The sequence below is a fragment of the Oncorhynchus keta genome, unplaced genomic scaffold (genome assembly GCF_023373465.1).
Source record: "Oncorhynchus keta strain PuntledgeMale-10-30-2019 unplaced genomic scaffold, Oket_V2 Un_contig_12877_pilon_pilon, whole genome shotgun sequence".
In the NCBI taxonomy this organism is placed as follows: domain Eukaryota; kingdom Metazoa; phylum Chordata; class Actinopteri; order Salmoniformes; family Salmonidae; genus Oncorhynchus; species Oncorhynchus keta.
Genome location: NW_026278032.1, coordinates 5191 through 18222, shown reverse-complemented (window position 1 = coordinate 18222; position 13032 = coordinate 5191). Strand labels below are relative to the sequence as shown.

The 13032-nt window shown below is 43.2% G+C and overlaps 1 protein-coding gene and 1 long non-coding RNA gene across 20 annotated transcripts; both read right to left on the bottom strand.

Moving 5' to 3' along the window:
- Window positions 1-2593: 2593 nt before the first annotated feature.
- On the bottom strand, window positions 2594-5136 carry LOC127918035 (uncharacterized). Of its 18 annotated transcripts, none has more exons than XR_008098510.1 (5): window positions 4049-5136; window positions 3822-3980; window positions 3257-3627; window positions 3020-3178; window positions 2594-2966 (listed from the first exon to the last, which is right to left on the bottom strand). It is a non-coding gene; the product is annotated as an uncharacterized LOC127918035 (long non-coding RNA). The 18 variants fall into 18 exon arrangements; XR_008098511.1 differs by having other exon boundaries at window positions 2594-2913; XR_008098515.1 differs by having other exon boundaries at window positions 2594-3019; window positions 3073-3178.
- A 1172-nt stretch (window positions 5137-6308) lies between these two features.
- Window positions 6309-10262, bottom strand: LOC127918034 (putative nuclease HARBI1). Of its 2 annotated transcripts, none has more exons than XM_052501235.1 (3): window positions 9893-10262; window positions 6832-6943; window positions 6309-6737 (listed from the first exon to the last, which is right to left on the bottom strand). In XM_052501235.1, exons 2-3 carry the CDS (start codon window positions 6941-6943, stop codon window positions 6367-6369), a joined length of 483 nt encoding a protein of 160 aa, XP_052357195.1. In that variant the 5' UTR covers window positions 9893-10262; the 3' UTR covers window positions 6309-6366. The 2 variants fall into 2 exon arrangements, with proteins under 2 accessions (XP_052357195.1, XP_052357194.1); XM_052501234.1 differs by lacking the exon at window positions 9893-10262 and adding an exon at window positions 7224-7797.
- Between the last annotated feature and the right edge of the window lie 2770 nt (window positions 10263-13032).

Here is a 13032-nt window from a genome sequence, read left to right as displayed (position 1 = left end):
AGGTAACACAGGCCTCTATTTCATTTAGAAAGGTAACACAGGCCTCTATTTCATTTAGAAAGGTAACACAGGCCTCTATTTCATTTAGAAAGGGAACAGGCCTCTATTTCATTTAGAAAGGTAACACAGACCTCTATTTCATTTAGAAAGGGAACACAGGCCTCTATTTCATTTAGAAAGGGAACACAGGCCTCTATTTCATTTAGAACGGTAACACAGACCTCTATTTCATTTAGAAAGGTAACACAGACCACTATTTCATTTAGAAAGGTAACACAGGCCTCTATTTCATTTAGAAAGGTAACACAGGCCTCTATTTCATTTAGAAAGGTAACACAGGCCTCTATTTCATTTAGAAAGGTAACACAGACCTCTATTTCATTTAGAAAGGTAACACAGGCCTCTATTTCATTTAGAAAGGTAACACAGGCCTCTATTTCATTTAGAAAGGTAACACAGGCCTCTATTTCATTTAGAAAGGTAACACAGTCCCCTATTTCATTTAGAAAGGGAACACAGACCTCTATTTCATTTAGAAAGGTAACACAGGCCTCTATTTCATTTAGAACGGGAACACAGACCGCTAAAGTAACACATTATTTTAGTCCTCAATGTCAATTCAATATAAATAATATACATTCCTTGTTTCTTACAACTATCAAAAGTTACTCGACTGTCTGGCAACAACCAGTAGAAAGTCAAACAATGCAGCTGTGTTTGATGCCGTGGTGATTGATGCAGCGTCCCTCTGTCTCTCCCTCTGTCTCTCCCTCTGTCTCTCCCTCTGTCTCTCCCTCTGTCTCTCCCTCTGTCTCTCCCTCTGTCTCTCCCTCTGTCTCTCCCTCTGTCTCTCCCTCTGTCTCTCCCTCTGTCTCTCCCTCTGTCTCTCCCTCTGTCTCTCCCTCTGTCTCTCCCTCTGTCTCTCCCTCTGTCTCTCCTCTGTCTCTCCCTCTGTCTCTCCCTCTGTCTCTCCCTCTGTCTCTCCCTCTGTCTCTCCCTCTGTCTCTCCCTCTGTCTCTCCCTCTGTCTCTCCCTCTGTCTCTCCCTCTGTCTCTCCCTCTGTCTCTCCCTCTGTCTCTCCCCCTCTGTCTCTCCCTCTGTCTCTCCCTCTGTCTCTCCCTCTGTCTCTCCCTCTGTCTCTCCCTCTGTCTCTCCTTCTGTCTCTCCCTCTGTCTCTCCCTCTGTCTCTCCCTCTGTCTCTCCCTCTGTCTCTCCCTCTGTCTCTCCTTCTGTCTCTCCCTCTGTCTCTCCCTCTGTCTCTCCCTCTGTCTCTCCCTCTGTCTCTCCCTCTGTCTCTCCCTCTGTCTCTCCCTCTGTCTCTCCTTCTGTCTCTCCCTCTGTCTCTCCTTCTGTCTCTGTCTCTCCCTCTGTCTCTGCCTCTGTCTCTCCCTCTGTCTCTGCCTCTGTCTCTCCCTCTGTCTCTGTCTCTCCCTCTCCATCTGTCTCTCTCCATCTGTCTCTCCCTCTCCATCTGTCTCTCCCTCTGTCTCTGCATCTGTCCCTCCCTCTCCATCTGTCTCTGCCTCTGTCTCTCCCTCTCCCTCTGTCTCTGCGTCTGTCTCTCCCTCTCCCTCTGTCTCTCCCTCTGTCTCTGCATCTGTCCCTCCCTCTCCATCTGTCTCTCCCTCTGTCTCTCCCTCTGCCTCTGTCTCTGCCTCTGTCTCTCCTTCTCCCTCTGTCTCTCCCTCTGTCTCTGCATCTGTCCCTCCCTCTCCATCTGTCTCTCCCTCTGTCTCTGCATCTGTCCCTCCCTCTGTCTCTCCCTCTGCCTCTGTCTCTGCCTCTGTCTCTCCCTCTCCCTCTGTCTCTCCCTCTGTCTCTGCATCTGTCCCTCCCTCTCCATCTGTCTCTCCCTCTGTCTCTGCATCTGTCCCTCCCTCTGTCTCTCCCTCTGCCTCTGTCTCTGCCTCTGTCTCTCCTTCTCCCTCTGTCTCTCCCTCTGTCTCTGCATCTGTCCCTCCCTCTCCCTCTGTCTCTCCCTCTGTCTCTGCATCTGTCCCTCCCTCTGTCTCTCCCTCTGTCTCTGCCTCTGTCTCTCCCTCTCCCTCTGTCTCTCCCTCTGTCTCTGCATCTGTCCCTCCCTCTCCATCTGTCTCTGCCTCTGTCTCTCCCTCTGTCTCTGCCTCTGTCTCTGCCTCTGCCTCTCCCTCTGCCTCTGTCTCTGCCTCTGTCTCTCCCTCTGCCTCTCTCTCTGCCTCTGTCTCTGCCTCTGTCTCTCCCTCTGCCTCTGTCTCTGCCTCTGTCTCTCCCTCTGCCTCTGTCTCTCCCTCTGCCTCTGTCTCTCCCTCTGCCTCTGTCTCTCCCTCTGCCTCTGTCTCTGCCTCTGCCTCTGTCTCTCCCTCTGCCTCTGCCTCTGTCTCTGCCTCTGTCTCTCCCTCTGCCTCTGTCTCTCCCTCTGCCTCTGTCCCTCCCTCTCCATCTGTCTCTCTCCAGGGAGCAGCGATTGAGGATGGCAGGCTGCAGCGCGGGGATCAGATCCTCTCCGTGAACGGTCACAGTCTGGAGGGGGTCACCCACGCCGGCGCCGTCGCCATACTGAAGAGGACCAAGGGAACTGTAGTCCTCACCGTACTCTCCTGAGTGTAAGTCCTCACACAACCGTCTGTCGCACTTTGATGATGTCATCAGCAGACTACATCAGGGTTGTGTTCATCAGGAAACAGACAAAAAACAGGGAGGGACTGTCTGAACTTTTTTTTCAATAAGAAACATTCATTTATGTGTTCTGTTGCAAAACGTTTTGCTACGGTGTGTGCGCAAATGAACACGACCCTTTTTATCTCGAGAAGGAGGTTGAAGATTCTCACAGAAGAATATCTTCTATATGTCATCCTAGATGTAACTGGTTCTCATTGTAACAAAACTATGAACCCTGTGATGCATTTCTATGTGTCTGTGTACATCAATATGGACCTCATCATACCAGACTACTGACTACTCACATCACTGTCTCCTTCTAAATGGACCTCATCATACCAGACTACTGACGACTCACATCACTGTCTCCTTCTAAATGGACCTCATCATACCAGACTACTGACTACTCACATCACTGTCTCCTTCTAAATGCACCTCATCATACCAGACTACTGACTACTCACATCACTGTCTCCTTCTAAATGGACCTCATCATACCAGACTACTGACTACTCACATCACTGTCTCCTTCTAAATGGACCTCATCATACCAGACTACTCACATCACTGAAATGCTCATCATCCAGACATCACTGTCACTGTCTCCTTCTAAATGCACCTCATCATACCAGACTACTGACTACTCACATCACTGTCTCCTTCTAAATGGACCTCATCATACCAGACTACTGACTACTCACATCACTGTCTCCTTCTAAATGGACCTCATCATACCAGACTACTGACTACTCACATCACTGTCTCCTTCTAAATGCACCTCATCATACCAGACTACTGACTACTCACATCACTGTCTCCTTCTAAATGCACCTCATCATACCAGACTACTGACTACTCACATCACTGTCTCCTTCTAAATGGACCTCATCATACCAGACTACTGACTACTCACATCACTGTCTCCTTCTAAATGGACCTCATCATACCAGACTACTGACTACTCACATCACTGTCTCCTTCTAAATGGACCTGACTACTGACTACTCACATCACTGTCTCCTTCTAAATGCACCTCATCATACCAGACTACTGACTACTCACATCACTGTCTCCTTCTAAATGCCTCATCATACCAGACTACTGACTACTCACATCACTGTCTCCTTCTAAATGACTACATACCAGACTACTGACTACTCATCACTGTCTCCTTCTAAATGGACCTCATCATACCAGACTACTGACTACTCACATCACTGTCTCCTTCTAAATGCACCTCATCATACCAGACTACTGACTACTCACATCACTGTCTCCTTCTAAATGCACCTCATCATACCAGACTACTGACTACTCACATCACTGTCTCCTTCTAAATGGACCTCATCATACCAGACTACTGACTACTCACATCACTCATCATACCAGACTACTCTACTTCTAAATGCACCTCATCATACCAGACTACTGACTACTCACATCACTGTCTCCTTCTAAATGGACCTCATCATACCAGACTACTGACTACTCACATCACTGTCTCCTTCTAAATGCACCTCATCATACCAGACTACTGACTACTCACATCACTGTGTCTCCTTCTAAATGCACCTCATCATACCAGACTACTCACATCCCTAACTAACACACTCTAATGATGCAAGACCAAATGTGGCAATAGATGCCAAGACTCTTCTCCAATCGTTTATATTGGCGTTTAGGTGTAGAATTTACATTCGAATTAAGAATTCAAAATGGGAGCCTTTTTTCTCTCTCTCTCTTTCTTTCTCTCTGTTTCGTTAGTTGCTACCTGAACTACATGAATAGGATACGGTTTATTTAATTATGTAACTTTATACTTCGATCATGTTCATGAATTTATTAACGTGACTGTTATTTAACCATTTATTTATTCTGTTTTATATGTTGCCTGTAGGAAGGCGTACTAACCTGTACTTTTGTTTTATTGTTTAATATGAATGTCATTTAGAAAGAAACTATTAAAGTTTTACGAGATGAATTTTCTACGTATAGATAGAACATATTGGTATTTTAAGCTCTTCGGCTGCTAATACTGAATACTTCATGTATTGTAGTTTACTGATATACTGCCAGCTTACTATAGCTACAGCTATTACTAATACTATATACAGGCTGGACAACGCGCCGCGTGCATCGACGAGGCAGAAGGTCACGTGGTGTTATGATTCTGAACGGTCCGATACCTAGCAACAATGACAACGCGCCGCGTGCATCGACGAGGCAGAAGGCCACGTGGTGTTATGATTCTGAACGGTCCGATACCTAGCAACAATGACAACGCGCCGCCACGTGGGGAATCGGAGGTGGCTCGTTTCAGCTCGTTCTGTCTTGTTGTTGATACCATGTTTTGTTTTGAGGTGTTTTGACTCATTTCACGTTTGTGCTAATATAGTAAAACATCATCGAGCTAGCTAACCAATAACTGTAAGGATGTATTTGTGACAACAATTGCTCATTGTGTAAATGTATTTATGTTTTCAATAAAAAAAATATAGTTTACAACACGCCAAGGCAACTTAGTCTGTTTTGCCCCATAGTTGTGCACGCGTCGGTTTTGTTGCTAAAAAATGACCAACCCGTCTACTCGTTCTGTCTTGTTGTTGAAATAGATCAGGGGCCTGTTGCACAAAACTAGGATAAGGGATTAAGCCAGGATATCTTGGTGATCCTGGCTCAAAACTTGATCCGTAATCCGGTTGCACTAAAGATGGATAGGGGGCAGGAGGATATGTTATGGTATAAATTACCATGGAGATTTATTCTGTGGAGCCAGCCTGCTCCAGACCAGGCTAAATTCCAGGATCTATTTAATCTCATCCCTAATGTCAGTCAGCAGTCACCACAAATGGAAACCAATAGTTATTTCACTGCTCACTATACATTATCACATATAACTAGACCCACTGTCATTAAACGTTTGTGATCATTAATTTCAATGATTTTGGATAAAAAAATGATTTTTAGATGTTGCTATCATTAGATAATTTACAGTTTCCCATAGACTATATATAAAATGATAGAATATTAGGGCCACAGAGGGAAAAAAAAGACAAGTCATAATATTGTAACCAGTTGTTTTAAAGGAGGACAGTTGTTAAAATGACAGATGCGGGGCATTTCGTGAAATTGTACTTCAGTATGGTTTCATAAACAAAGACATGCTGATGTGCCAGAATATTAAGTATCACATTGTCATAAGTATCAAAACTGTAAAAACAATATGTAGCTTTTCTGCAGAAAGAACCAGCCTCATAAATTTATGACTTTATCCTTTTTCTTCAGTGTGGCCCTAGTACTCTGTCATATAAACAAATACACATTCCATATGAATATAAAAACACAATGTGTAACATTATGTTCCTTTATTGAATAAGGACAAAACAAAGCAGGTAAACCATCAGCTCCTTTCGAAACTGAAGTCACAGTGACTCTACAAGATGGAAAGCACAGAATCCAAGCATATTATACAAAATGATACATACACATTCAAAGGTCTGTATATAACACACCCTGCATGTCTGCACACTAAAATAAATGCAGGACAAATCCATACACATCAACTGAACAGACAAATGAATGGATGCAGTAGCCTCCCTGCAGCCTTGTATTACACACAGTATACCGCACAAACATCATAAGAGGCCAAATTCGTAAAAAACGAACCCAAAAAACCCAAATTCCTCTGCCACCGCAGGACATATTTAACCAAAATTGAAAGCACACATACTAACTAAAATAATTCAACACATATTGGTCCCTCAGCAGCCGACCACTGTCGTCATCAGGGAAGATTGCCGGATTGTCCCAGTCCATGGCTGGTGGCACTCTGGGGGCCCTCTCCTTCCTCAGGCAGGCCACATTGTGGAGGACAGCACAAGCCACAGTAATATCATATGCCCTAACAGGGCTGACCCTTAATTTGTGAAGGCAGTGAAAGCGTGCCTTCAGGAGGCCAAAGGTCATTTCAACTCTGGCCCTGGTCCTGGCATGGGCATGGTTGTAGGCCTGCTGTGCTTCCTGGGGGTCTGTGAAAGGTGTCAGGAGAAAAGGCTGGCAGCCATACCCCCTGTCTCCCAGCAACACACCAGAGAATTCACCTGTCAACACAAAATCTCATCATTAATACCTCATAAACACAGTGATATTCTTGACACAGCCATGATGGTTATAAATAGGGGTTGTGTGGCTTACCTTGTGATAGGCACTGATAGATTTCAGAGGCCCGAAAGATTCTGGAGTCATGGACTGAGCCAGGCCATTTTGCCACAACATTGCTGATCACACAGTCAGCATTGCAGACCATCTGAAATCATAAGATGAGGAATATTACACCAATCAATGCACATCACTGGCAATGCAGAGTGTTCGTCAATGGACAATATCAAAAAGTTATGTTCACCTGAACATTAATGCTGTGAAAGGATTTCCTATTCACAAAATCGGCCTCATGGGCACCTGAGGGGCTTTTATCCTTATGTGTGTGCAGTCCACTGCACCAATGACATTGGGGAAACCTGTCACACAAAGTAATGAGTATCCTACTATGTGTTAACAGTTGTCCTGTAATTTGTAGATCCTCTTACCTGCAATCCTATAGAACTCCTCTTTGATGTCACAGAGTCTTCTGTGGCCAGGGAAGGAGATGAAGACATCTGCTAATGCTTTGATAGCCAGACACACACTCCTTATTGTGCGGCAAATTGTGGCCTTGTTCAGCTGTTCTGCATCCCCCACTGAGTACAGGAAGGCTCCACTAGCAAAAAGCGCAAGGCCACACAAACCATTTGCTCCACACTCAGTGCATGGCTCCGTGCAGTGCGGTGCTTAATCCTGGGACCCAGTAGTCTGCATAGATACCTGATGCCATCTGCAGAAAACCTGTATCTTTCATATAGATGGTCGTCAGGGAAGGCCAGTGGGTCCAACCGGTCCCTGAAGACCCTTTCTCGCCTGAAGGCTCTCCTCAGCACAAGTGCTTCTTCATCCACCACATCTCGCACGAATGGGCATGCCATTGTCAGAGCAGAAAGGAACACACAATTTTGGGCCTTCATATAGGCTAGTGGCCACACCTGGTGCTGGGGGGGTGGGCAAAAGAGGGCGATGCCTTATAACGATGACTTGGTTGTACTGATTGCTGGGAAAATAAAAAAACCTTAGAAAGATGCCACCGTCCTGTGTGCTCACAATAACAGCTCATATGTCATGGCTCACTTGACTTTACGAGAATATACCTCATTTTTTATTTTGAGCTGTGTCATCTTCTTGGAGCTGGGGAGGAAATACAAATAATGATTAATACATTTGTGTTACAGTTAGCATACAGTGTACATTGAAGGCATATCTCACCTCCCTCTCAAGTTTTTTTATTTCAAGGTCCAGTTTCCTAATTGTCCTCTTTTTTATTTCGGACTCCAGTGCAAGATTTTCCATCTTTTTCTTCTTGTACTGAATGTCTATGTCTGCCAGTTCTATTTGGCGCCGGAGGTGGTTGCCATACAACTTTCTGATAGCTTGTGAGCTCTGTGAACACAATACAATTAGCGCAGCTGGAATTTGGCAGGATGTGGTGTCCTTTTATTAATACGCACTATGTTGCCAGGCTGGTTTTCCCACTGTATAGCATCTGGGTCCTGCAAAAGAAATTAGATTTTTGATTTTGATGAGGACTCCTCACCATTGTAGAGTAAATAGTACTTTCACAGTCTTACCATGATACCTCATGCCTTCTGGAATCCAGAGAGATGGTCTCCTCCTCATCATCATCGTCTCCATCATGTGCTGTTGCTGCTGCACTGGGGCCTTCACCCTATCACATTTAATCGGATTCATATTGAAGCTAGTAGACAAGACATGCCAGGCCTACAGTATGCCTTTGATGGAGTACTCACTGGATCAGCATCGTCTGGTTCTTGTGCTGGTGGCTCTAACAGGAACACAGTGCTGCCAGACACTGCAAGGCAATAGGTAAACCAAAGTCAGACAGTCCAAATTGATTCAATATGAATGTGGTTGTATCCCATGTAGAGATGGAAGGACATACCTTGAATGAAGCGGGTGGCATCTTGGGAGGAACCTATGCTCGTCTCTTTCCCCCAGGGATCCCCTCTAAGACGGGCCTGCCTTTATTTAGCTCCAAGGCCATGTCCTCTGCTGGGGTAAGGTCAGCCTTTGGTGACCCACCACCCGTGCCTTGTCTGTGGGTATTCTTTTTCACTGCTAAAACAGTACAGACAATGTGTGAGCAGGCACCTTCTGGGTACAATATATGCTTGTGCTTTGTTAAATATTAGTCAGGGACCATACCATTCTGCAGAATGTTCTTGTATTTGATTTTGACCTGCTGCCATGTCCGTTTTGGCCCGTTCATGTTTAATCTACACACACACACACACATTTAATGGAGTCACACTGCAAAAAATTACTTGGTATTTTTGTCTTGTTTTCAGTAAAAATATCAACAAAAAAAAACTTAAATAAAGATGTATTTTCTTGATTTGCTAAATGACCTAGCAAAATAAGTATAGTTTAGACAAAAAATATAAACTTTAAGTAAATGTGTGCTTAAAACAAGCAAATAAAAAATCTGTCAATATAATAAAAATTCTCTTGAAATAAGTTTACTTTTTCCATAAACACTTAATTTTAGAAAAGTTCTCGTTTCACTGGCAGATTTTTTGCTTATTTTCCTAGGTAATTTTGCTCAAGAAAATATTCAAGATGTTTTTTAGATATTTTTTTTTTTTTACTGAAAACAAGACAAAAATACTAAGTAAGAAAGACATTTTTGCAGTGCAGTGAGCAACCGACCTTGGGTCCTTTGAAAGGCGCTATATAAATTAAAGTGATTATTATTATAGCTCATCTATTTATTCAATTAAATTTTATTTATATAGCACTTTTCACAATTGTTTCATTCTGTCAAAGCAGCTTTACATTAATGAAAGCAGGAGAAACACAAAAAAACGGTGGACAACATAAGAAGCAGAGTACAACGGCTAAGATTAAACCGTACTGAGCGTAGTAACGTTAAATAATAATGTAAGGCTTTAATAATAATTTATCATAGCTTTATACAGTGTGATGGACTTACTTTACACAATTTCACTCATATCTGCAGTGCATTTCAATTAAAAATTTAACCGTTTCATAATTACAGTACAACTGCGTTTTTGGAGATGTGAATTAAATATTTGAATTGTAATTGTGATGTTTCAGCGGAGCGGTGAGTGTGTAATTGTGCACTACTTACGCATTCAGGCGGTCTGCAATACTTTGCCACGCTTTTTCTCTTTGCTTTATCACTGTGGCGGTGTTGCCTTTCTTCTTAATTATATCTTTTACCTCCTCGTATGCCTCCATGAGGATTTGTGCTTCCGACGGGGAAAAGTACGCGGCTCTAGTTGCCATGGTAAATCAGTTAATCTGTGATCTGTGGCGGGGTCTATTTGAGTGAGCCGTGAGCGCGCACCTATCCAGGATTGGTTTCACCCGGCTTAATGAATCCGTGTCTGCTCATCCTGGCTTGGTCTTTGTGCAACCAATTAAGCCTGGACGCACATGTTTTGGCTTCATTGAGCTCAGCTTAGTCATTTATCCCGGATGTCTTAATTCTACTTTTGTGCAACAGGCCCCAGTACTTATCACACAAAGAAACATTGATTCTTATTAATCAACCAAAGAATCCACGAATCAACCAATCAATGATGGGCGCTGATCTGTTTTGCATCGGTATAGAATAGATGACAACGACTTGTCAGTATCTAATTTCTGCAATGCAATAGTTATAGACTTTATTTATCTATTCGTTGTGTTTTATATATTCTCCATAGGAACCTCTTTGCCAATAGTGTTTCCGTTCTTCCCTGCTGGAACCTTTTAGGTTCTAGAACCTGTTCTAGAACCTTTTAGGATCTAGAACCTTTCAGTGGAGTGTTTGTATAGGAGAAGGTGATATCTGTATTCCGAATGTTACTCCATATGTCATCTGTAGACAAGTCAGTTCGTCAAATGTGTGCCCCTCTAGAGCTGCCTCGGTCAACTGTAAGTGCTGTTACTGTGAAATGGAAACTCCTAGACGTCCTTTCTGAAGGAGCTGTATGTAGGGAATAGGATTTCATTTGGGACACAGCTTTGGCCTTTTGAGGGACTGCATTACCAATTAAACACACTGCTGACAGAAAACATGTTCACAGGAGGTGAGGGACAGGAGGAACACTAAACTACAGGAGGTTATGTACAGTATGAACACACTAAACTACTGGAGGTTATGTACAGTAGGAACACTAAACTACAGGAGGTTATGTACAGTAGGAACACACTAAACTACTGGAGGTTATGTACAGTAGGAACACTAAACTACAGGAGGTTATGTACAGTATGAACACACTAAACTACTGGAGGTTATGTACAGTAGGAACACACTAAACTACTGGAGGTTATGTACAGTAGGAACACTAAACTACAGGAGGTTATGTACAGTAGGAACACACTAAACTACTGGAGGTTATGTACAGTAGGAACACTAAACTACAGGAGGTTATGTACAGTATGAACACACTAAACTACTGGAGGTTATGTACAGTAGGAACACACTAAACTACTGGAGGTTATGTACAGTAGGAACACTAAACTACAGGAGGTTATGTACAGTATGAACACACTAAACTACTGGAGGTTATGTACAGTAGGAACACTCTAAACTACAGGAGGTGAGGGACAGTAGGAACACTAAACTACAGGAGGTTATGTACAGTAGGAACACTAAACTACAGGAGGTTATGTACAGTAGGAACACTAAACTACAGGAGGTTATGTACAGTAGGAACACTAAACTACAGGAGGTTATGTACAGTAGGAACACTAAACTACAGGAGGTTATGTACAGTAGGAACACTAAACTACAGGAGGTTATGTACAGTAGGAACACTAAACTACAGGAGGTGAGGGACAGTAGGAACACTAAACTACAGGAGGTTATGTACAGTAGGAACACTAAACTACAGGAGGTTATGTACAGTAGGAACACTAAACTACAGGAGGTTATGTACAGTAGGAACACTAAACTACAGGAGGTAATGTACATTAGGAACACTAAACTACAGGAGGTTATGTACAGTATGAACACACTAAACTACTGGAGGTTATGTACAGTAGGAACACTAAACTACAGGAGGTTATGTACAGTAGGAACACACTAAACTACTGGAGGTTATGTACAGTAGGAACACTAAACTACAGGAGGTTATGTACAGTATGAACACACTAAACTACTGGAGGTTATGTACAGTAGGAACACACTAAACTACTGGAGGTTATGTACAGTAGGAACACTAAACTACAGAGGTTATGTACAGTATGAACACACTAAACTACTGGAGGTTATGTACAGTAGGAACACTCTAAACTACAGGAGGTGAGGGACAGTAGGAACACTAAACTACAGGAGGTTATGTACAGTAGGAACACTAAACTACAGGAGGTTATGTACAGTAGGAACACTAAACTACAGGAGGTTATGTACAGTAGGAACACTAAACTACAGGAGGTTATGTACAGTAGGAACACTAAACTACAGGAGGTTATGTACAGTAGGAACACTAAACTACAGGAGGTGAGGGACAGTAGGAACACTAAACTACAGGAGGTTATGTACAGTAGGAACACTAAACTACAGGAGGTTATGTACAGTAGGAACACTAAACTACAGGAGGTTATGTACAGTAGGAACACTAAACTACAGGAGGTGAGGGACAGTAGGAACACTAAACTACAGGAGGTTATGTACAGTATGAACACTAAACTACAGGAGGTTATGTACAGTAGGAACACTAAACTACAGGAGGTGAGGGACAGTAGGAACACTCTAAACTACAGGAGGTGAGGGACAGTAGGAACACTAAACTACAGGAGGTTATGTACAGTAGGAATACTAAACTACAGGAGGTTATGTACAGTAGGAACACTAAACTACAGGAGGTTATGTACAGTAGGAACACTAAACTACAGGAGGTTATGTACAGTAGGAACACTAAACTACAGGAGGTTATGTACAGTAGGAACACTAAACTACAGGAGGTTATGTACAGTAGGAACACTAAACTACAGGAGGTTATGTACAGTAGGAACACTAAACTACAGGAGGTGAGGGACAGTAGGAACACTCTAAACTACAGGAGGTTATGTACAGTAGGAACACTAAACTACAGGAGGTTATGTACAGTAGGAACACTAAACTACAGGAGGTGAGGGACAGTAGGAACACTCTAAACTACAGGAGGTGAGGGACAGTAGGAACACTAAACTACAGGAGGTTATGTACAGTAGGAACACTAAACTACAGGAGGTTATGTAGAGTAGGAACACTAAACTACATGAGGTTATGTACAGTAG